The sequence below is a fragment of the Lynx canadensis genome, chromosome X (assembly GCF_007474595.2).
Source record: "Lynx canadensis isolate LIC74 chromosome X, mLynCan4.pri.v2, whole genome shotgun sequence".
NCBI classification, from domain to species: Eukaryota; Metazoa; Chordata; class Mammalia; order Carnivora; family Felidae; genus Lynx; species Lynx canadensis.
Genome location: NC_044321.2, coordinates 48,641,343 through 48,666,959, shown reverse-complemented (window position 1 = coordinate 48,666,959; position 25,617 = coordinate 48,641,343). Strand labels below are relative to the sequence as shown.

Below are 25,617 nucleotides of genomic sequence, written 5' to 3'. Positions count from 1 at the left end.
AATTCCCAAGAAGGTACAGAAGTTAGGACTTACTAGTTTTCCCAGAGGTCAGAAAATTTGTTTTGAGATAGAAGATTTTTCGTGATTTTTATGTACAATGTGAGCTTTGATGCCCTGGGACATTTAATGTATAAATCTAATCATACTGTTTACCCTTATTGGGTCAGACAATTCAAAATCAGGAATGTTAAAGGATAACTGTAAGGAGCCTGGTCCAAATTTCAGCAAAATATTTTTATAAATGAAACCCAAAGACAGCCAAAGTCACAAGGAATGGTGTAAATAACATACCCACAAGTTGAAATAATTTAGAAATAAAAATTTTGAAAGGGTGTAAGTTGTTATGAGCTAACCAAAGAAATCTGTGATTAATTGGAAGTGACTTTCTAGGCATAGTATCAGAGAAACATAAATTTTAGAAGAGTAATAGAAGCTTTCAGATTGCCTTTCCAAATAATAGCCTGGAATTGCTATAGACATTGTTGATTACCCTGTCAATATCTATTTCAGTCTTCCTCAATTGTGGAGTTCCTATGTGATTTTGGTGGGATTGATCCCACCTCCAACTTTCCGGATGACAATTAACATAAGCCAATTATTCAAATGGATCCACTTTGTTAATGTGATTGCTTTCCAAATAAGTATATACACTGGACCTGAGAAAGTGAATATGGTGTTATCTTTGTCCATATTACAACATCAGGCAAAGGATCTATGCTGGTCCCAATCAAAGCAAAGCAAAATTTTGCTCAAAAGTTCTTGTAGAGGTTCTCTCTGTCATACATAAACATAAGGATGTTGACAGCCATATTGTAATATAAGCTTTATGATGAAACTGACATCAGAGAGAAAATAGAAGATACAGCAAAACTGATTTTGGATGCCATCATTGAGTGTATTCATTTTAGGATTGTATTAAAAAGGTAACAAAGAGGGGCGCTTGGGTGGCTCAGCATGTTAAGTGTCCAATTTCATCTCAGGTCATGATCTCATGGTTCACGAGTTCGAGCCCCGTATCTTGCTCTATGCTGACATCTCAGAGCCTGGAGCTTGCTTCAGATTCTGTGTCTCCCTTCTCTCTGCCCCTCCCATGAGCACACACTGTCTCTCTCTATCTCTCTCTCTCTCTCTCTCTCTCTCTAAAATAAATAAACATTAAAAAGACATAACAAAGAGGGGCTGCTTGGTGGCTCAGCTGGTTAAGTGTCCAACTCTTGCTTTTGGCTCAGGTCATGATCTCACAGTAGGTGGGATTGAGCCCCACATTGGAGTTTGTGCTGACAGTGCAGAGCCTGCTTGAGATTCTCTCTCTCTCTCTCTCTCTCTCTCTCTCTCTCTGCTCTTCCCACACTTGTGTGTGCATTCCCTCTCTCACTCAAAATAAATAAATAAACTTAAATAAAAAGTAACAAAGACTCAGAGTATTAAATCATGCAAATTTATTTTCTTGCAGTTCTAGAACTTATCAATTCAAGATCAAGATATCCAAGTCCAAGATTTCAGGTTTCACTTCTTGGCTTCCACATGGCCATGTTCCCCCTTGTCTTTGCATGGTCTTTCTTACATGTGTGCCTGTGTTCTAATCTCCTATTTTTATAAAGACACCAGTTACATTGGATTAATGCCCACCCATGTGATACCATTTCACCTTAATTACTGCTGTACAGACGCTACCTCCAAATACATTAACATTTTGAGGTACTGTTAGGACATAAACATATTAATTTGGAAGAGAAGTAATTCAGCCCATGAGACTGGGCACAAAGACTAAGCCTAATCTGATACTTATCAGATTTTTCAAAAAATTAGCCAAAAATTACGTTTATTTTGAATCGTTTTGAGATTTCTTTCCTCGGGCAAGTAGCTGATAACATCTTACCTGATATAGTACCATACCATTATTGATATTTTACAGAATTATAAGATATATTGAAACAATCTATAAACAACATAAGCAGATAAAAACAAGATTCAAAATGAATAACACTTTATGCAAAACTAGATAAGGTTATTGCTAACTGTAATCAAATTTGAGAAAAACTCACTAGGTTTAAAATAAGCCACTAAAACAATTATCAGGGAATACTATGAAAAATTATATGCCAACAAATTGGACAACCTGGAAGAAATGGACAAATTCCTGAACACCCACACTCTTCCAAAACTCAATCAGGAGGAAATAGAAAGCTTGAACAGACCCATAACCAGCGAAGAAATTGAATCGGTTATCAAAAATCTCTCAACAAATAAGAGTCCAGGACCAGATGGCTTCCCAGGGGAGTTCTACCAGACGTTTAAAGCAGAGATAATACCTATCCTTCTCAAGCTATTCCAAGAAATAGAAAAGGAAGGAAAACTTCCAGACTCATTCTATGAAGCCAGTATTACTTTGATTCCTAAACCAGACAGAGACCCAGTAAAAAAAGAGAACTACAGGCCAATATCCCTGATGAATATGGATGCAAAAATTCTCAATAAGATACTAGCAAATCGAATTCAACGGCATATAAAAAGAATTATTCACCATGATCAAGTGGGATTTATTCCTGGGATGCAGGGCTGGTTCAACATTCGCAAATCAATCAACGTGATACATCACATTAACAAAAAAAAAAGAGAAGAACCATATGATCCTGTCAATCGATGCAGAAAAGGCCTTTGACAAAATCCAGCACCCTTTCTTAATAAAAACCCTTGAGAAAGTCGGGATAGAAGGAACATACTTAAAGATCATAAAAGCCATTTATGAAAAGCCCACAGCTAACATCATCCTCAACGGGGAAAAACTGAGAGCTTTCTCCCTGAGATCAGGAACACGACAGGGATGCCCACTCTCACCGCTGTTGTTTAACATAGTGCTGGAAGTTCTAGCGTCAGCAATCAGACAACAAAAGGAAATCAAAGGCATCCAAATTGGCAAAGATGAAGTCAAGCTTTCGCTTTTTGCAGATGACATGATATTATACATGGAAAATCCGATAGACTCCACCAAAAGTCTGCTAGAACTGATACATGAATTCAGCAAAGCTGCAGGATACAAAATCAATGTACAGAAATCAGTTGCATTCTTATACACTAACAATGAAGCAACAGAAAGACAAATAAAGAAACTGATCCCATTCACAATTGCACCAAGAAGCATAAAATACCTAGGAATAAATCTAACCAAAAATGTAAAGGATCTGTATGCTGAAAACTATAGAAAGCTTATGAAGGTAATTGAAGAAGATTTAAAGAAATGGAAAGACATTCCCTGCTCATGGATTGGAAGAATAAATATTGTCAAAATGTCAATACTACCCAAAGCTATGTACACATTCAATGCAATCCCAATCAAAATTGCACCAGCATTCTTCTCGAAACTAGAACAAGCAATCCTAAAATTCATCTGGAACCACAAAAGGCCCCGAATAGCCAAAGTAATTTTGAAGAAGAAGACCAAAGCAGGAGGCATCACAATCCCAGACGTTAGCCTCTACTACAAAGCTGTAATCATCAAGACAGCATGGTATTGGCAGAAAAACAGACACATAGACCAATGGAATAGAATAGAAACCCCAGAACTAGACCCACAAACGTATGGCCAACTCATCTTTGACAAAGCAGGAAAGAACATCCAATGGAAAAAAGACAGTCTCTTTAACAAATGGTGCTGGGAGAACTGGACAGCAACATGCAGAAGGTTGAAACTAGACCACTTTCTCACACCATTCACAAAAATAAACTCAAAATGGATAAAGGACCTGTATGTGAGACAGGAAACCATCAAAACCTTAGAGGAGAAAGCAGGAAAAGACCTCTCTGACCTCAGCCGTAGCAATCTCTTACTAGACACATCCCCAAAGGCAAGGGAATTAAAAGCAAAAGTGAACTACTGGGACCTTATGAAGATAAAAAGCTTCTGCACAGCAAAGGAAACAACCAACAAAACTAAAAGGCAACCAACGGAATGGGAAAAGATATTTGCAAATGATATATCGGACAAAGGGCTAGTATCCAAAATCTATAAAGAGCTCACCAAACTCCACACCCAAAAAACAAATAACCCAGTGAAGAAATGGGCAGAAGACATGAATAGACACTTCTCTAAAGAAGACATCCGGATGGCCAACAGGCATATGAAAAGATGTTCAGCGTCGCTCCTTATCAGGGAAATACAAATCAAAACCACACTCAGGTATCACCTCACGCCAGTCAGAGTGGCCAAAATGAACAAATCAGGAGACTATAGATGCTGGAGAGGATGTGGAGAAACGGGAACCCTCTTGCACTGTTGGTGGGAATGCAAATTGGTGCAGCCGCTCTGGAAAGCAGTGTGGAGGTTCCTCAGAAAATTAAAAATAGACCTACCCTATGACCCAGCAATAGCACTGCTAGGAATTTATCCAAGGGATACAGGAGTACTGATGCATAGGGGCACTTGTACCCCAATGTTCATAGCAGCACTCTCAACAATAGCTAAATTATGGAAAGAGCCTAAATGTCCATCAACTGATGAATGGATAAAGAAATTGTGGTTTATATACACAATGGAATACTACGTGGCAATGAGAAAAAATGAAATATGGCCTTTTGTAGCAACGTGGATGGAACTGGAGAGTGTGATGCTAAGTGAAATAAGCCATACAGAGAAAGACAGATACCATATGGTTTCACTCTTATGTGGATCCTGAGAAACTTAACAGGAACCCATGGGGGAGGGGAAGGAAAAAAAAAAAGAGGTTAGAGTGGGAGAGAGCCAAAGCATAAGAGACTGTTAAAAACTGAGAACAAACTGAGGGTTGATGGGGGGTGGGAGGGAGGGGAGGGTGGGTGATGGGTATTGAAGAGGGCACCTTTTGGGATGAGCACTGGGTGTTGTATGGAAACCAATTTGACAATAAATTTCATATATAAAATTAAAAAAAATAAAAATAAATGGAAAGTTAAAAAAAAAATTGAGAACAAACTGAGGGTTGATGGGGGGTGGGAGGGAGGGGAGGGTGGGTGATGGTTATTGAGGAGGGCACCTTTTGGGATGAGCACTGGGTGTTGTATGGAAACCAATTTGGCAATAAATTTCATATATATATATAAAAAAAATAAAAGCACTAAGCTCAAAAAAAATTTCATATATTAAAAAAAATAAATAAATTAAATAAAGTAAGCCACTATTTCTCCAAATACAGATCTCAAAATCTAAGATACTCACACCTGCCTTGGATAAATTCTTATTATGGACATTTCTGCGGATATGCATGAATGGAGAATTATGTATGTATGTTATGTGATTGCAGAGGTGTGTACTTCAGATTATATGTCTGGGGATATGATTATCTGTAAATACATAGAGAAGATGTGCATGTATATACATATCATAAATTTTCCTAGGAATATAAAGGATTTCTTTACTATGTGTGTTTTGGGTAAGGTATTTTTTCGTAAATTTGTGAATATGAAGAAAGTGTGAAGAATATGTGAAAAAAATAAGAAGGAATTCTAGCAGGAGAGATGAGAGGTGGAGCTAGAGAGCCTGAGATAGTGGGGTTACACAAGAAGACGAAAGGAAAACCTACAGGTCTCAAGGATCTGATTTTTGGAAAGAGGAGGAACAGCCAAGGAGTAGTTGAAACACTAGGAAGGCTGGTTGCCTAGTATTTAGCAGGAAGGGGAGGCCTCTTTACCGACAGGAAACTGAAAGTCTACTCCTATACAGAGAGAGGGAGGAGACTGCGGCGGCGGCAGCGGCTGGTGGGAGCCCGATGTGGCAGAGGGGCAGCCGCCGCCGACCGGGAGGCGGAGGGCCCGCGAAGCTCAGAGCTGGGGATACCGCCGCCATCCTCTTCGCCTACCCCGCAGCCCTCCTAGACGCGCTCCCCGCCTACAGGTCCACCCCTCCCAGCCCGTGCAAGCACCCGGCTCGTCGCCTGCTGATCCTCCTTCGACACAGGCTCACCGCGGAGGCAGCAGCGAGGTGTCCGATTTGGGCACGTGAGGCCCGCGACCCGGGGCGGCGGACGCCAGCTAGGGCAGGGCCATTGGTGGGCTCCAGGATGGGGAGGGGGGATGGGATGGACTCCTGCTGGAGATAGGGGGTGGAGGCGGGAGCTGGGTGAGGCTGGGGAGGGGAGTGCGATGGGAAATAGGAAAAGGGGGTGGCGTTAGAAGCCAGGCAAGAAATGAAGGTGAGCCTGGAGGAGTGAGGGTACCGGATGCCAGAAAGCGATTGTGGGTAGACAAGGGGCGTATGGGCAGCAGGCTGGGGTGTCCAGGGCGGGAGGACAGTGAGTGCGTGCGGATCAAGGCGGTGAAGGAATAGATAGGCGCTTTGCAGGGCATTGAGAGTGGGCGCCAGGGACGGGTGGTGGAGGCAGTGGGCTCTGAACAAGGAGGTAGCCCGCCCCCTCCTGCAGAGTTCCTAACCCTGGCCAGCACCACTGCCGCTGCCGCCCTTTCCCGCAGTCTAAAGGAACCTAGGAGGGAGAGCACTTGCAGGCACACAGCCAGGATTTCCAGCACTGCTGCCAGGCTCAGGGGGGAAAATTTAGGTTCTGACGCAGGGTACAGAGACACGTCGCTGTTGGGAGAACTTCACCTTATGGCATAGTGAATGTTTCTCTCTTATCTTCTCTCCTCCCCCTGCAGGCATGAAGACCCCCAACGCACAGGAGGCCGAAGGGCAACAAACCAGGGCAGCTTCGGGACGGGCTACTGGGTCCACAAACATGACGAAGAAAAAAACCTCCCAAAAGAAGCAGAGAGGCAGACCTTCGTCCCAGTCCCGCAGGAACATCGTGGGCTGCAGAATTTCACATGGATGGAAGGAAGGTGATGAGCCCATCACCCAGTGGAAAGGAACCGTTCTGGATCAGGTGCCTATAAATCCCTCTCTTTATCTGGTGAAATATGATGGAATTGACTGTGTCTATGGACTGGAACTTCACAGAGATGAAAGAGTTTTGTCTCTTAAAATTCTTTCCGATAGGGTGGCATCATCTCAAGTCGGTGATGCCAACCTTGCAAACACCATAATTGGTAAAGCTGTGGAACATATGTTTGAGGGTGAGCATGGTTCTAAGGATGAATGGAGGGGAATGGTCTTAGCCCAAGCACCTATCATGAAAGCCTGGTTTTATATTACCTATGAGAAAGATCCTGTGTTGTACATGTACCAGCTTCTAGATGATTACAGAGAAGGAGACCTCCGTATCATGCCAGAGTCCAGTGAGTCTCCTCCAGCAGAGAGGGAGACAGGAGGAGTTGTAGATGGCCTGATAGGTAAACATGTGGAATATACCAAAGAAGATGGCTCCAAACGGATTGGCATGGTCATTCACCAAGTGGAAGCCAAACCCTCTGTGTATTTCATCAAGTTTGATGATGATTTCCATATCTATGTCTATGATTTGGTGAAAAAGTCCTAACTGTTAGGGTAAACTTTGCCACATTTGTGAGAACAAATGTATACTTTGTAGACGTGCAAAACAATGTTGCTTTTCAGTGTATTGAAAGCTTAAGGGTCCCTGTTAATTCAACATCTTTGCCAGCATAACTGTTGTTTTTTTTTTTTTTTTTTTTTTTGAGAAATACAAATTTATGTGGACATGACATGCTGTGTGTAAGGACTTTGTCATGTTGAAAAGATTGGGTGTGTTTGGTGGATGGGGCATGAAAGGAAGGGACAGCTGTAAATGCAGGCTGTGAATAAAGTTCAGCTAGTATCATAATCAGTCATCTAAAAATGGAATAGGACTTAGCTGGTCTGGTCTAGAGAGGGGGGAGGAGAAGGAACTAGAGATGGGCTGTAGAGGGAGGGAGAATGGGAGGTGACTGCTTAGGAAGAGGCTCCCTGGAGGAGGGATGGCCTAAGAGAAAGAGGCACCCAACTAGGAGGGGGTAGAGAATAACAGAGAGAGAGTGAGATCTTGGGGCTTAAAGGAAAACAAACAGAATGCCTTGAGTAGAGAGGGTCTCAAAGTAGCTTAGAAGAGGTCCAGAGCAAGGGGCAGGGGGAGAGAAAGTTGGCAGGAATCTGGAGGGTACTCAAAGGGAGGGTCTGCGCATGAGTAAGGAGTCAGAAGGGGAGGAACACTGAGGAAGGAAGAATTCCAAGCAGGAAGATTGACAGAGGAAGTGAGAATGCAGAAAAGGAGGTGTGGGGAATGGGGCCCAGGAGACATGGGAAAGCCCAGGAAAAAGTTGGACTTCTGGCAGTATCCACATTGCCTTCCCCTGGCTCTGTGCAGAAAAGATGTAACAGCTGTCAAAGAAGCCAAATGGGTTGGAAGTTCCCTAGAATGGCATTTTGACAGGGATGACTTGAGTTAAGTAGGAGCCAACTTTATACCTAAAAGGCTTTTCTTATTTCAGGGAGCTCATGCCACACCTGCCGAGCAGAACCCAAACCCTCGGCTTAAACACACTGACCTGACACCCCATGAGCTGGGGGCTGTAAGCAGTCTCCTCACTTTTCCCAGAGGACCAGGTGCAGTAATCTTGGACCCAGAGGTCTTGGTTCATTTCCCTTACACTGGATAAACAATTCTTGTGGGGCGTAGGTAAGCGGAGTGCTCAGGACTTAAGAGATGTGCCTCCTTGCGTTTGGAAAGTATTTTATCCAAAAAAAATTAGAACCTTACTGAAGTCAGGTACAGGAGTCCCCTCACTGTTCTTTCTCCTACTGGACTGTGCCTTGCCTCCCTAGAGAGGAGGGGCATCAGAGGATTGAGCCTAATGTTTATCTCAGGACATGGGGAGTACTTGACAGTCCATGCCTAGCTCAGCAGCTGCCTGAAACCACAGGTGGTTCCACCCAATGCTTCACTGAATGGAGGTCTGCTGCCTCTAGAGTCCCTATTCAGGCTATACCGTGACAAAGCTGGTGGCTACTGACCCTTCACAGGTACCTCCTGACCAGCCTTGCCCACCTCAAGCACACAGGGAAGCTGTGATGGAAGTTTGTGCAGCTCTGTTTCCAGGTGAGATGGATGGCATGGGGCAGTCGGGCCGGGAGTTGTGACTTTGTATAACTAACTCTTTCAACTGTATAATGCCACATAGAGGGGCGGTGGTTGGTGGGGAGAGGGTGCAGTGACCCCAATAAAGTCCCTCAGGGGTATGGCGCTCTAGCACATGGGTCTGTGTCCTTCTCTTTTTCTCCCCCTTGTCTTTCTCCAGTCATGTTGTGGAAGTTTCCTTCAAAACCTTCTCTCTGATTTCCCCACCCTACACTTCACTAAGATATGCCCCTGCCCTCAAACAAAGAGTTAAGGTGAGCTCACTGCTCAGTCTTCCCTAACTCCATACATTGGGGGGTGGGGGGAAGGGCCAGGTGGTGGCAGGGAGCTTCTAGAATTTGAAAAAAAAGTGGTAATTCTAGTTCATTCTCTACACCCAACATGACCTGAAACTGTTTGCCTGAAGAATCACACAAGGCAAGCCCACCTTGCAGGGACTGGTTTTCTTTCATCACACAATTTAGTCTAGCAAACACCTGCAGGCCACCCACAGGCCAATTCCAGTCAGGGGTCATGCTTTCTTCGATCCTGGTGTTTTCCATTTTTAAATTAGTTACTTAGACGTTTGGGAGATTTCGCATTACAAAAATCCATATTTCTGGCCCACCTCAAAACAAAATAAAACAAAACAAAAAACAAAACAATAAACTGAGAATTAACATTCCACATTCCAACAAGGATACGAGCATCTGGGTCTGAGGAAGGGCTTTGCCCATTTTAGACTCTGAATGCTCTCTCAAACTAGCCATACCCCCAGCTGGCCTGATTCACTCACTGGAATAAAATTCCCAGTTGTCCCCTGAAGGCATTTGCATTTGTAGCTTTGGGGCTAGACCCAGAGGAAACTGCTTGGCCCCACTTTTGGCGTAAGCTCACCCCATTTGCTTTTTTTTTTATTACATTTTTTAATGTTTATTTATTTTTGGGAGACAGAGAGACAGAGTGCAAGCAGGGGAGGGGGAGAGAGAGAGAGACACATAATCTGAAGTAGGCTCCAGGCTCTGATCTGTCAGCACAGAGCCCAACACGGGGCTCGAACCCACAAAGTGCAGGATCATGACCTGGGCTGAAGTCGGACACTTAGCCAACTCAGCCACCCAGGCACCCCCCAGTTGTTTTTAATTCATTTGCTTTATCTTCATCCCACCAATACTTTAGGTAGGCTCTGTGCCAGGCAGTCTTCAGGCTCAGGTACTGGTGATATGGTAATGAACAAAATAAATGAAACAATCTTACCCTGGTGGAGCTTTCATTTTAGTGTGGGAGACAGACAGTAGCCAAGGTACAATAAGTGAAATGTCAAGTATTGTCAAAGTGGTAAGTGTGAAGAAAGGAAAAATAAAGCAAGGGATGGGGAATTGGAATTCCAGGTGTGAGGCTGAAATTGGATAGATAGAGTCCAGGGAAGGGCTCACTGAGAACATTACTTTTGAGTAAGGACCTGAAGGCAGTGACAGGACCAGTCCTGTGGCTGTCTGGGGAAGGAGCATTCCAGGTAAGAGGGACAGCAGGGCAGGAGTAAGCCTGACATAGTCAAGGAACACCGAGGATACCAGCATGGCTGGAGCTGAGAGAATAAGGTAGAGAATATCAGGAAAGTGAGTTGAGAGAAATGATGGGGATCTGGCAGAAGCTGATAGCTTAGAGCCTTGGAAGTCCTAGAATGGAATTTGGTTTTTACACTGAAATTGATGGGGATCCATTATTTTCAGCATAGGTAGGGCATGATTCTCTCATAATCTAATAGGAACACTTGCAACTTTGGAGAGTGTCTCTGTTGGGTACGTGGATGGAAAAAGGGAATTTATTCAGGACTATTCCCATATTCCAGTAATAGGTAATGGTGGGTTAAATTCATCTGACAGCAGTGGTATGATGAGATTGATTTGAATTCTAGGTACATTTTGAAGCACAGCTCTCATGATTTTCCCTTAGAGAAGATATCTTGTGGAAGGAAATGTAGGAGGGGTCAATGACAACACTAAATTCCAGACTTTCTGATATCTTTGAGCCAAATAACATCTCAAACAATACAAAACAACAACAACAACAACAACAACAACAACAACGACAACAAAGGACGCATTTGGGCTCTTACTGCCTAGGGTTGGTTGTATGATGCTGATGTAGTGAAGTCATGGAGAATGAGAAACTAACCACAAAAACTTATGTAAATTTTTATTCTCAGCTTTACCCCCTTGGAATGTTTTCTCCTTCTTCTATTGGAACCAAGTGAAAACTAAATGATCCTATCATGATAATGGGCAGCAGGTACCCAGATTTTGTCATGGATTTAAAACAGTACAGGATTTAACATAATTGGGTGTAAAAGGAGGCAGGATTTTGACAGGTCTTGTGCTGTGTCTGGGTAAAGGACAGATACCTATGCTCACATAGAATGATTCAAAATGCATTGTGCATGTCATATTCCATTCCCCATTTCCCAAGCCTAAGTGTTCTGAGTATAAGTTTAAAATGGAAGTGGGTATAGTATAATGAGTTATTAGTGACGAGATCACACAATCAGTCTTGGATTTTGCATGCATTACTACTAAAGGGATATGGTCAGAATTTCCCAAACCTTTTCCCCATGTCCTTCCTGGAGACAATTGCAAAGTAACACTTTGGAATACCAAAAGTTATTTTCTGTCTTAGAGATGACAATACATTTCCTAATAACTAATTTCCTGTATTTATTTTTTTAATTTAAATTCAAGTGTATTTATATTAGAGAATTAATGCTGTGTCCTGGCATACTCCTGATGGTTATTCCTTCCCTTCCAGATTAAAATTGTGCCACAGCTCAAAATAATGTTTTGGTTGAGGTTTTAGAATACTGATAAATAAAATCCTTTTTCTTTTTGCAAGTTTGTAACCATTTGAGAGACAAGCACAATAATTACACAAATTGACCTCAAAATATCTCCTTTATAATTGATAAAAGCTGGATTGGTGGACATGCTTAGCTATGAGGCCACAAGGATTACCTCATACTTCACCTACTCACGGGCAAAGCTGGATAACTGCAAGTCTCCCTGATAGAAAAACAGGTGCCCCTAGCCTGCAAACCTTATTGTATGTTTGAGAATAAATTTTATTGCATCTTCTATAATATTTTTAAAGTTTACTTATTTATTTAGAGAGCACATGAGCAGGGAATGGGTAGAAAGAGAGAGGGAGAGAATCCCTAGCAGGCTCCATGCTGTCAGTGCACAGCCCAACATGGGGCTCAATCTCAGGAACCATAAGATCACGACCTGAACCAAAATCAAAAGTGGAATGCTCAACTGACTGAGCCACCCATCCCTGGATTGCATCTTCTGCCTAAAAGAGATAAATCCAAGAGACAACTCAATTCTCACCTGTCCAACTCTTAGCAATCTCACCAATTAAAGAAGTCATTGGGAGATATGAAGCCAGGGAAATGAGGGTCTTATTTGACAACTATTATACATAATCACTGATAGAAGAATCAAAATGAAATGTCTCTTTTTTTAAATAAAAAATGCTTATTGAAGTACATTATTGACACATTGTATTAATTTCAGGTATACAACATAATAATTTGATATTTGTATATATTATGAAATGATTACCATAGTTACAAAAATTTTTTTTGTTGTGATGAGAACTTTTAAGATCTATTCTTTTAGCAGCTTTTAAATATGCAATGTAGTACATTAACTATAGTCACCTTGGTGCATATTACATCCCCATGACTTATTTATTTTATAACTGGAAGTTTGTACATTTCACCCATTTTGCCCATAATTTCTTTACTTTGTGCAGTTAATATGTTATAGAACATACTGAACATAATTTTCAATGGGTTATGGTTTAGGGGATTAATATTTTCTGTGTGACTTTAATGTCCTTTTAAAGATCAATTTGAGAGGCTTCTGAGGTAAACTGTGAATTGCCTAACTAATTAAAGAACTAACAGCAGATATTGAAGGAGGGTCCTCACAAAGTATGGGTATGGCTTCTCTGACTCTACTATAATCATCTTGTCTCCATCATGAAGGGAGAGAACTGCACCACTGGTTGTCCACAGGAGTGCCTAATTAACCCACTGGCTTAAAAGAGACTAAAATGTGGATAGAGGAATACTCTTATCATTAAAATCACTTTAAAATGTTAGCTAAAATATGACAGATCACCTTTTCCATGTATAACTGAGCTTTAAAGATTGTGAGGAAAGTACCCAGGGTCCAACAATGAACAGAGAACTGAAAAAAGCAGTAAACACATGACCTGATACTTTGACAGCATGGAGGGAAAAGGGCATCGTCTCAGTAATTAAAAATTATAGAAAAGAAGTTCTTACCCCTGATTAAATTGTGTATGGAGAGCTAAGGTCTCCTTGTCTTTCTTTCAGTTCTTCATATAATAGCCAGTGATATTTTAAAAATATAAATGAGATTATATCACTGTCCTCCTTAAAACTCTCCAAAGGCTTCCTATTACAGTTGATATCCAATCCAATCTTCTTGTTTTTCCCTGTAATACCTAGATAATGCATTCTCAACTAGGATAATATTGCCCCCAAGGGGGAGGAAATTGATCCCTGGTGTGGTGGGAGGTGAAAAAAAAATCTTACCTGTTACAAAGGTTTGTGATCCTCCAAAGCTCAACTGTATGACAAAATCTTATTTTTAGAATTACTCTCATTGAGTTTTCTTGGATATTCCATGAGCAACACTGATATTGAGTTAATGGAAAATATACAAAATGTATACAAGATCAGTGTTAAAAAACCATAGCAAATAGGTGGCTCTGATTGGAACACTTTCAATCCATTGCTTATTCCTGAAGTCATATCATGAGAAGTGGCCTATGTGTGCCTATTGGCTGTCCTTGACTATCTTTACATTTTGTCCTCCATGCTCTTGTGTGTATTTTGTGCTTTGTGAATTAAAACAACATATATTTAATTCTACAGTAGTTATCCAACTCATTATTTATGCCAAATGATGCAAAGGAAAAAAATGCCAGTGACATATTAATAAATAGCAGCTAGTTAAAACATCAAGTTAAAGTTAAAAGTTGAGTTTACTAAAAATAACTGTTAAAAATTATTTTTTCAATTGTTTTGCTTTTGTTGGAAAAGTTTTCAAATTATTTTAAAAGCAGGATATACTGATATGTATATAAATTTCTAATTTGCATTTGTAAATTGTATACATTATCATTTACATAGGTAAATAAATTTCATTAAAAATCGCTCAACAAATACAGTTAAGTTAGATGTTAGTAATTTCCTAACTTTTAATTTAACTTCTATCTTCAAATTTTAGTTATTCTTAACCTTACATCAAGCTTGCTATTACACATACATTTATTAAGCAAATACTTTGCAATTTAAGATAACCTTGAATTTCAAGTAATAGTAAGCACAGACTCAAATTGCTTTAACTACAAAAAAAGTTTTCTATCTCATAACTTCAAGCCCGAAGTAGGACTCCAGAAATGGGTATGATTAGCAGCTAAATGAAATGATCAAAGGGCCCTGGGTATTCCCATTCCCCCTTTGCTATCTTCACAATGCTAGTTTTGCTCACAGGCTGGTTACAGAGATTCCAAGGGTTATATATGACATAGCATCCTAATTTGCATAAGCACTAAATGTGAAACTCTTTTCTCATGCTCAGTGACAATATGTTAATGTTCTCTCATACTTTGATTGTTGAGTCAAGATTTTTATCCATTTTATTTTCCCTTTTAGGAATTATTTTATTGTTTTCAGTTTATTCTGTTAACATTCAGCACATCACCTGATTCAGTAACTGTTCACTTGAGTATTAACCACTCATATTGTTTACTGCTCTTTGGATTGTTCATTTGCATTTTCTTATGTTTTATTTTGCTTCATTTAAGATGTAAAATGAAATATTGATATGGGAATAAATTTACTGTAAATTTCCCCAAATATTTAAACAATTATTCCAGCATCCCTTAAAGAATACCCGTTCTTTCCTAACTGAATTGTAAAATGATCAATTTACCTAATTATTGTTTTCTAAAGTTATGTTTTCCAAAGCTCTCCTTTCTGATTAGTAGATCACGTTACTAGTTATGGTGGAAACATTAGACTAAATGTACAGTAATGAGAGAAAAGTTAACTTGTGGTTACTGTAAAACTGAGTTTTATGGAATGATGACTAGACATGTAATAAGGGCTCAATAAATCTTTGTCGAATGTACAGGAGAAATAATGGTTTCAAAAATATCTAATGTCTTGAGAGAATGTTTACACCTTATGGAAAGAGCAGGACATGAAATTGCATATATGAAATTATCCCAGTTTTGTAAGAGCATAGAAAAATGACCAAAAAAAATGACTATTAAGATCTTTCTGTGAGCCCTAGTGAATGGGAGCTGGAATGAAATGCATTTGATTATTTTCTTCATATCAATTTTCTGAGATGTACACAGTGTTAAAATCGTGCAAAAAATTGCAATACAGTAACAGAAAAAAAGAAATAAATAAAAGAAAAAGGGAGAAAACTTTCTAAGAAGTAAAGTCCAGGAAAGAGCAGTCAGAAAAAAATTACACAGAGATTGTGTCAAGATGGCAGACTGAGCACTATCACACTTCTCTCTTCCCATCACAAATCCTTGTAAATTATTTACAAAGGCATATTTTGTATAAAGATTAACTACAATAAGGGCTCTAGGATTAAGAAAAGACTAATTCCTGGAAGAAGATACCAGATGGGGCAGGTCAGAGGAGGCAGGGGGATTGAGAGGGTGAAACTGGAGGTAAGAACAAAACTAAAGAGTCCAGATCTGGGGAGGAAGAAAGAGAAGGGGCAATGGGGGAAGGGCAGAAAGTTGAGGACTCCCCTACTCCTTCTTTCGGAAAGGGGCAGGAACTTGAGACCCAGAGCAACTTCCAGGCACAAGGTGGTGGGCTTAAGAGTTGGGGGAAGGGGGTGGGCAAGCAGTGTTTGGCAGGAAGGGGAGGCCTCTCTCCTGGCAGGAAGCTGCGCTACGGCAAGAGGGAGGAGACTGCGGCGGCGGCAGCGGCTGGTGGGAGCCCGATGTGGCAGAGGGGCAGCCGCCGCCGACCGGGAGGCGGAGGGCCCGCGAAGCTCAGAGCTGGGGATACCGCCGCCATCCTCTTCGCCTACCCCGCAGCCCTCCTAGACGCGCTCCCCGCCTACAGGTCCACCCCTCCCAGCCCGTGCAAGCACCCGGCTCGTCGCCTGCTGATCCTCCTTCGACACAGGCTCACCGCGGAGGCAGCAGCGAGGTGTCCGATTTGGGCACGTGAGGCCCGCGACCCGGGGCGGCGGACGCCAGCTAGGGCAGGGCCATTGGTGGGCTCCAGGATGGGGAGGGGGGATGGGATGGACTCCTGCTGGAGATAGGGGGTGGAGGCGGGAGCTGGGTGAGGCTGGGGAGGGGAGTGCGATGGGAAATAGGAAAAGGGGGTGGCGTTAGAAGCCAGGCAAGAAATGAAGGTGAGCCTGGAGGAGTGAGGGTACCGGATGCCAGAAAGCGATTGTGGGTAGACAAGGGGCGTATGGGCAGCAGGCTGGGGTGTCCAGGGCGGGAGGACAGTGAGTGCGTGCGGATCAAGGCGGTGAAGGAATAGATAGGCGCTTTGCAGGGCATTGAGAGTGGGCGCCAGGGACGGGTGGTGGAGGCAGTGGGCTCTGAACAAGGAGGTAGCCCGCCCCCTCCTGCAGAGTTCCTAACCCTGGCCAGCACCACTGCCGCTGCCGCCCTTTCCCGCAGTCTAAAGGAACCTAGGAGGGAGAGCACTTGCAGGCACACAGCCAGGATTTCCAGCACTGCTGCCAGGCTCAGGGGGGAAAATTTAGGTTCTGACGCAGGGTACAGAGACACGTCGCTGTTGGGAGAACTTCACCTTATGGCATAGTGAATGTTTCTCTCTTATCTTCTCTCCTCCCCCTGCAGGCATGAAGACCCCCAACGCACAGGAGGCCGAAGGGCAACAAACCAGGGCAGCTTCGGGACGGGCTACTGGGTCCACAAACATGACGAAGAAAAAAAACCTCCCAAAAGAAGCAGAGAGGCAGACCTTCGTCCCAGTCCCGCAGGAACATCGTGGGCTGCAGAATTTCACATGGATGGAAGGAAGGTGATGAGCCCATCACCCAGTGGAAAGGAACCGTTCTGGATCAGGTGCCTATAAATCCCTCTCTTTATCTGGTGAAATATGATGGAATTGACTGTGTCTATGGACTGGAACTTCACAGAGATGAAAGAGTTTTGTCTCTTAAAATTCTTTCCGATAGGGTGGCATCATCTCAAGTCGGTGATGCCAACCTTGCAAACACCATAATTGGTAAAGCTGTGGAACATATGTTTGAGGGTGAGCATGGTTCTAAGGATGAATGGAGGGGAATGGTCTTAGCCCAAGCACCTATCATGAAAGCCTGGTTTTATATTACCTATGAGAAAGATCCTGTGTTGTACATGTACCAGCTTCTAGATGATTACAGAGAAGGAGACCTCCGTATCATGCCAGAGTCCAGTGAGTCTCCTCCAGCAGAGAGGGAGACAGGAGGAGTTGTAGATGGCCTGATAGGTAAACATGTGGAATATACCAAAGAAGATGGCTCCAAACGGATTGGCATGGTCATTCACCAAGTGGAAGCCAAACCCTCTGTGTATTTCATCAAGTTTGATGATGATTTCCATATCTATGTCTATGATTTGGTGAAAAAGTCCTAACTGTTAGGGTAAACTTTGCCACATTTGTGAGAACAAATGTATACTTTGTAGACGTGCAAAACAATGTTGCTTTTCAGTGTATTGAAAGCTTAAGGGTCCCTGTTAATTCAACATCTTTGCCAGCATAACTGTTGTTTTTTTTTTTTTTTTTTTGAGAAATACAAATTTATGTGGACATGACATGCTGTGTGTAAGGACTTTGTCATGTTGAAAAGATTGGGTGTGTTTGGTGGATGGGGCATGAAAGGAAGGGACAGCTGTAAATGCAGGCTGTGAATAAAGTTCAGCTAGTATCATAATCAGTCATCTAAAAATGGAATAGGACTTAGCTGGTCTGGTCTAGAGAGGGGGGAGGAGAAGGAACTAGAGATGGGCTGTAGAGGGAGGGAGAATGGGAGGTGACTGCTTAGGAAGAGGCTCCCTGGAGGAGGGATGGCCTAAGAGAAAGAGGCACCCAACTAGGAGGGGGTAGAGAATAACAGAGAGAGAGTGAGATCTTGGGGCTTAAAGGAAAACAAACAGAATGCCTTGAGTAGAGAGGGTCTCAAAGTAGCTTAGAAGAGGTCCAGAGCAAGGGGCAGGGGGAGAGAAAGTTGGCAGGAATCTGGAGGGTACTCAAAGGGAGGGTCTGCGCATGAGTAAGGAGTCAGAAGGGGAGGAACACTGAGGAAGGAAGAATTCCAAGCAGGAAGATTGACAGAGGAAGTGAGAATGCAGAAAAGGAGGTGTGGGGAATGGGGCCCAGGAGACATGGGAAAGCCCAGGAAAAAGTTGGACTTCTGGCAGTATCCACATTGCCTTCCCCTGGCTCTGTGCAGAAAAGATGTAACAGCTGTCAAAGAAGCCAAATGGGTTGGAAGTTCCCTAGAATGGCATTTTGACAGGGATGACTTGAGTTAAGTAGGAGCCAACTTTATACCTAAAAGGCTTTTCTTATTTCAGGGAGCTCATGCCACACCTGCCGAGCAGAACCCAAACCCTCGGCTTAAACACACTGACCTGACACCCCATGAGCTGGGGGCTGTAAGCAGTCTCCTCACTTTTCCCAGAGGACCAGGTGCAGTAATCTTGGACCCAGAGGTCTTGGTTCATTTCCCTTACACTGGATAAACAATTCTTGTGGGGCGTAGGTAAGCGGAGTGCTCAGGACTTAAGAGATGTGCCTCCTTGCGTTTGGAAAGTATTTTATCCAAAAAAAATTAGAACCTTACTGAAGTCAGGTACAGGAGTCCCCTCACTGTTCTTTCTCCTACTGGACTGTGCCTTGCCTCCCTAGAGAGGAGGGGCATCAGAGGATTGAGCCTAATGTTTATCTCAGGACATGGGGAGTACTTGACAGTCCATGCCTAGCTCAGCAGCTGCCTGAAACCACAGGTGGTTCCACCCAATGCTTCACTGAATGGAGGTCTGCTGCCTCTAGAGTCCCTATTCAGGCTATACCGTGACAAAGCTGGTGGCTACTGACCCTTCACAGGTACCTCCTGACCAGCCTTGCCCACCTCAAGCACACAGGGAAGCTGTGATGGAAGTTTGTGCAGCTCTGTTTCCAGGTGAGATGGATGGCATGGGGCAGTCGGGCCGGGAGTTGTGACTTTGTATAACTAACTCTTTCAACTGTATAATGCCACATAGAGGGGCGGTGGTTGGTGGGGAGAGGGTGCAGTGACCCCAATAAAGTCCCTCAGGGGTATGGCGCTCTAGCACATGGGTCTGTGTCCTTCTCTTTTTCTCCCCCTTGTCTTTCTCCAGTCATGTTGTGGAAGTTTCCTTCAAAACCTTCTCTCTGATTTCCCCACCCTACACTTCACTAAGATATGCCCCTGCCCTCAAACAAAGAGTTAAGGTGAGCTCACTGCTCAGTCTTCCCTAACTCCATACATTGGGGGGTGGGGGGAAGGGCCAGGTGGTGGCAGGGAGCTTCTAGAATTTGAAAAAAAAGTGGTAATTCTAGTTCATTCTCTACACCCAACATGACCTGAAACTGTTTGCCTGAAGAATCACACAAGGCAAGCCCACCTTGCAGGGACTGGTTTTCTTTCATCACACAATTTAGTCTAGCAAACACCTGCAGGCCACCCACAGGCCAATTCCAGTCAGGGGTCATGCTTTCTTCGATCCTGGTGTTTTCCATTTTTAAATTAGTTACTTAGACGTTTGGGAGATTTCGCATTACAAAAATCCATATTTCTGGCCCACCTCAAAACAAAATAAAACAAAACAAAAAACAAAACAATAAACTGAGAATTAACATTCCACATTCCAACAAGGATACGAGCATCTGGGTCTGAGGAAGGGCTTTGCCCATTTTAGACTCTGAATGCTCTCTCAAACTAGCCATACCCCCAGCTGGCCTGATTCACTCACTGGAATAAAATTCCCAGTTGTCCCCTGAAGGCATTTGCATTTGTAGCTTTGGGGCTAGACCCAGAGGAAACTGCTTGGCCCCACTTTTGGCGTAAGCTCACCCCATTTGCTTTTTTTTTTATTACATTTTTTAATGTTTATTTATTTTTGGGAGACAGAGAGACAGAGTGCAAGCAGGGGAGGGGGAGAGAGAGAGAGACACATAATCTGAAGTAGGCTCCAGGCTCTGATCTGTCAGCACAGAGCCCAACACGGGGCTCGAACCCACAAAGTGCAGGATCATGACCTGGGCTGAAGTCGGACACTTAGCCAACTCAGCCACCCAGGCACCCCCCAGTTGTTTTTAATTCATTTGCTTTATCTTCATCCCACCAATACTTTAGGTAGGCTCTGTGCCAGGCAGTCTTCAGGCTCAGGTACTGGTGATATGGTAATGAACAAAATAAATGAAACAATCTTACCCTGGTGGAGCTTTCATTTTAGTGCGGGAGACAGACAGTAGCCAAGGTACAATAAGTGAAATGTCAAGTATTGTCAAAGTGGTAAGTGTGAAGAAAGGAAAAATAAAGCAAGGGATGGGGAATTGGAATTCCAGGTGTGAGGCTGAAATTGGATAGATAGAGTCCAGGGAAGGGCTCACTGAGAACATTACTTTTGAGTAAGGACCTGAAGGCAGTGACAGGACCAGTCCTGTGGCTGTCTGGGGAAGGAGCATTCCAGGTAAGAGGGACAGCAGGGCAGGAGTAAGCCTGACATAGTCAAGGAACACCGAGGATACCAGCATGGCTGGAGCTGAGAGAATAAGGTAGAGAATATCAGGAAAGTGAGTTGAGAGAAATGATGGGGATCTGGCAGAAGCTGATAGCTTAGAGCCTTGGAAGTCCTAGAACGGAATTTGGTGTTTTTGTTGTTGTGGTTGTTGTTGTTGTTAATTTTTTTTAATTATTATTTTTGTAAAAGAGACAGTGTGAGCAGGGGAGAGGCAGAGAGAGGGAGACACATAATCCAAAGCAGGCTCCAGGCTCTGAACTGTCAGCACAGAGCAGAAGGTGGAGCTTGAAGTCAGGAATTGCAAGATCATGACCTGAGTTGAAGTTGAAGGCTTAACTGATTGAGCCACCCAGGCACTCCAAATGGAATTTGGTTTTTAGACTGAATATGATGTGGAGACACTGAGTATTTTCAGCATAGGCAGGACATGATTCCCTCATATTTTAACAGGAACTCTCTTGCATCTTTGGAGAGTAGTTTGTTTGGACTTCAAGGATGAAGAAAGGTAGGTCATATATATCAGGGAAACAGAATAGAGACATAGGAATAGATTTTCACCTAGAAAACTTGAAAGAGAATAGCAATGACATATCAGGTGAGTGATGTAAGGCATTTTATTCAACAAATGTTGCAGGATTAATCTGCTTTCCATTTGACAGTAAGTAAATTTAAATCTCTTTATTAACATTATATTCAAATTTCAAATGGAAAATCATTAATATTTAAACTTGGAAAATATCATTTATAACACTTTTTAGAATCAAAAGTAACAGAAGCTGTTTATTTTTTCCCATGGAAATGGGTTGGAGACGTTTGTTTAAAGCCAGAAAATTCACAAATATTGAAAAATTTGAAAATTTCATTCTATAAAGACATGATTTTTTCCAATTTACAAATCATGCTATACAACGTGGGGTAAAATAAGGGTACAAATTTTAATAGGTAAAATGAATAAACAACAACAACACACACACACATATATATATAGAGAGAGAGAGAGAGAGAGAGACAGAGAATGAAACAGTCCATGGAGCACTTGGTGAAAAATATTAATAGACATTTCACAAAACGGGAGGTCACATGGGCAATAAACATGTATTATTTTAATCTGCTTTCTATTATTTTTTTATTTTCTATAACATATGCCCCCCTAAAATACTCTATAATAGTTTACTTAGTTAATAGTTTTGCCCCCCCCCCTTTCAGAATATAAGCTATGTAATGTATGGTTTTCCTTCCTTTTTTACCACTGATGTGTGTCAAATGCTCAAAATAGTATCTGACATATATAGATGCTTAGTAACTCTTCCTTGACTTTATGTGTCTCCCCAGTAATCAATTAAATGGAAATTAAAATGCACACTATTTTATATATATAAGTTTGGCAATATGTATGAAGTTTGAAAATATGTGTTGTCAACCAGATAAACAAGTGGGAGATCCTGTACCATGTTGCTGGGAGTTCATTTGGAGATAAGTTTGCCATTATCTAGTGTGTTTGAAGATGGCATGTTTAGACCACTCTTTTACTTTGTTAGAAAACAATTCTGTGTGGATCTTTCATGTTTCTGTATGTTTTGCAAGCAAGGATTGAATGTTTTTTTGTTTGTCACTTTCCATTGAAGGAGATGTGAATAACAACATATTTGTAAGATGGGATAGTATTTCTCTGTGTAGCAATGGGGAGGAATGCTGAACTGAAATATAATAAATATTAATGTCTCTTTCCAGAGGAAAAAAAAATAAAAGGCATGTTTACTACTCATTATAAAATATTAAGTGAATTTAACTGGTTTCCTTTCCTCTAACACAGTCTACCATATACATATACATCAAGTGCCCATTTCATATCATCCTGTGGTATGTGAGTCTCAGGAATTTCGAGTAAAATTGCTGATCCTCTGGCTATCAATTCTTGATGTGAAAAGTAAATGTTTAATGAGGACAAATTGAGGAATTGGTTGCAGGATGAGTACCAGGAAGTAGAATCAAAGAGGCTGGAACCATGCATTGTTTCTTGCTAATTAAACTCATGGTGAGACAGCTTGCTCCTCAATCTGTTCATTAACCCCAGGCCCACTCCATTGTAGCAAATGATAAGCAGAAGTAACAAATAGTAAGCCTAAGTTTTGGAACTTCTGGGTAAGCAGAAGTTTTTGTCTTCTTTTAGATAACAGTTATCCTACACATAGTGACACTGAGTTAAATGAAGGAAATAACAAGAATCATAAGCAGAAACTGGAGAAACCTTAGAATTTTTGTTAGTTGGCTTCAAAGATGAGGGGGCTGGGCAAATAATGCTTAAAACTGAAGAATGTGAACAAGTGGGCTGTCTTATGACTCAGCCCATCTGTCACATGATCATACAAACCTTTTATACATTTGGAGATAATAGCAAATAACTAAGTTACTTTTCGGTTGGTTGGTTGGCTTTTGTAGTAGTTACTATCTGCATAAGGGAGTTTTGACCTTCTTGGGGAAATTTTCTGAGACAAATCCTGTGTATACCATAAAGGAGTCTTTGAATAGTACTCAGGCTCTTGCTACCCAAGATTTTACTAATGATATTAACCACTAAGAATGAGAAATTGAACCAAAGAAGTGTAAATGAATTCTTGTTCATCAATCCCACCTCCCCTGGAAAACTCCCCAGTCCTTATGTTGTAAATATGTGAGAACATAAGAGATACTATCTTTCTAATGACCCAGCAAAGACCCTAAGTTATGGTGAATTTCTCAAATAAGTTTACTGCTGTGTGAGCCAAGTCAGTCTGAGGGCACATACCCACAATTTTGCTGAAAGTGGGTGTGACTGTGGTTGCTGAGTCAAGACATTGTCTAAGGCTAAAATAGATGATGTTAGCAATTCAGGTTTTGCTACCTGATATAGAACATTGAGTCATCCAAAAACATGGGAACTTTTCTTGCATGAGACACAAGCAGCCATTATGCCACACAGAATTGGAAGTAAATACAAGCCTTTCTAATGGTTATAGAGCCACTCTCTCCCTCCATACCCTCTTAAACCTCCCTCTGCTTTAACTAAGCCACAGCTACAGTAAGGGAAAAAATAATTAGAGATGACGCTGAGGCCTGTCTCCAGTGAGAATAAAAACCCATACTGATCCATCTGAATCGGCTGGGAAATATCGATGAGAGAAGAGAATCAAACTTTTATAGCTCTCTTGAATATGGATACCCATGTCACTTATTCTACAGGACCCATGTAATGAAACAGCATCCAGAATCAAGTTATGAGTTTTGACCATGTTCAGAGTAAAGAAAACTCAAATACGACCTTGTGAATGAAACCTTTGGGGCTAATTCTGTGCAATCCTGGTGTGACCTCTACATATGAATGTATATTAAAAACAGATGTTTGTGTTTCCATGTCCCGTAAGTGCTAGATGACATTCAGTCACATGTAGAGAAGTGTTAGTAGAAAACCTAAATAGCTCCCCCACCAGCCTTTCTGCCTCATCATAAGTGGTTTAACGCAAAGAATATAGAAACCCAGAAGGAAATGAGAAAATCACAACCCTGATTAAATACATAAAGGAAGTATAAGCTGTAAGAGATTCAAGATCTCTATGGAAGAGCCATGTATGTCCAGTGTAAAAGTCTTAAGAAGAGGTGAAGGCTTTTAGTGGATTATTGTTAAATAAACTCTTTTTTTTAATATGAAATTTATTGTCAAATTGGTTTCCATACAACACCCAGTGCTCATCCCAACAGGTGCCCTCCTCAATACCCCTCAGGTTCCCCTATAATTTCACCAGTTGCAGACAATGTGACTCTAGCTGAATCCATTACACACACTTAATGGCACACTGTTTTAAACATGGACAGAATTTTTCCCCAAAACTACTGGCACCTGAGAATCAAGATCTGTTTGCGTATATGTGACAAGGCCTCTGATATGTTTTGTATTGCTCATTCAAGGTTACCTAAACTTCATTGCCATTTGTGAAAATTGGATGTCAGAATTCAGTGTTAGTGTTTGCACACTCTGACTTCCAAAACTTAATGTATATGTGGTATATGGATTGTAAAAATCAGAAGGTTCAGTCTCAGAAGTGTTAGTTGTGATATTATCACTCCTCCTCTAAGAAAAGTTTCTGAAAACCCCCAACAAAATCGAGGAATGTGCTTGCCAAGTTATGTTACTTGGGACTGTGTAGGCTGATTCACAATACTGAATCCTCAGGCAGTTAAAAATTGTTCTCTTTTCAGTCCCTAACCACTGAAAAGGAGGCCTGGCACCAAGCTGGATCCTTTGGATATTGGATTTGGATTCCTTGGAATTCTTTTTTTTAATGTTTATTTTTTATTTATTTTTGAGAGAGAGACAGACAGACAGACAGTGAGCAGGGAGGGGCAGAGAGACAGGGAGAGAGAGAATCCCAAGCAGGCTTCACTGTGAGGCTTCAAACTATGGAAATAAAGGAATGACATCACAAAGATACTGGCATAGGTTGTTCCCAAGTTTACTCCTCCTCACGAGAACAGCTAACAACTACTTACAAAAAGACACAACTGAAAAATCGTAGAACGTGGAGTGAAGCTGAAGCATTCCCTGCACTACAAAAACCAAGAGAGTCCACATTAGAAGATCAAGAGAAGTGGCTACATGATAACTGTATTGTCCCTCCCCCAAACTGGCACAGCATCACACTGAGAAGTCTCCTCAGAGCCTAGATTTTCTCCAATGGGAAAAAGAGCCCCAGGGGTAGATATTTAGCTTCCCTAGGATTGTGGGTCACTTCTTGGGAGTTCCCAC

At 41.9% G+C, this 25,617-nt stretch overlaps 2 protein-coding genes across 3 annotated transcripts; both read left to right on the top strand.

The window, feature by feature from the left end:
• The first annotated feature begins 5,720 nt into the window (after positions 1–5,720).
• On the top strand, positions 5,721–9,947 carry LOC115507616 (spindlin-2). Of its 2 annotated transcripts, none has more exons than XM_030306051.2 (2): positions 5,721–5,955; positions 6,625–9,947. In XM_030306051.2, exons 1-2 carry the CDS (start codon positions 5,742–5,744, stop codon positions 7,401–7,403), a joined length of 993 nt encoding a protein of 330 aa, XP_030161911.1. In that variant the 5' UTR covers positions 5,721–5,741; the 3' UTR covers positions 7,404–9,947. The 2 variants fall into 2 exon arrangements, with proteins under 2 accessions (XP_030161911.1, XP_030161912.1); XM_030306052.2 differs by having other exon boundaries at positions 5,874–6,020.
• Positions 9,948–16,009: 6,062 nt separating this feature from the next.
• LOC115507553 (spindlin-2-like) lies at positions 16,010–19,253 on the top strand. The gene is given in 3 exon segments (XM_032592207.1): positions 16,010–16,253; positions 16,923–17,011; positions 17,013–19,253. Coding segments are annotated over 3 exon segments (993 nt in total). The 5' UTR covers positions 16,010–16,039; the 3' UTR covers positions 17,703–19,253.
• Positions 19,254–25,617: the final 6,364 nt, after the last annotated feature.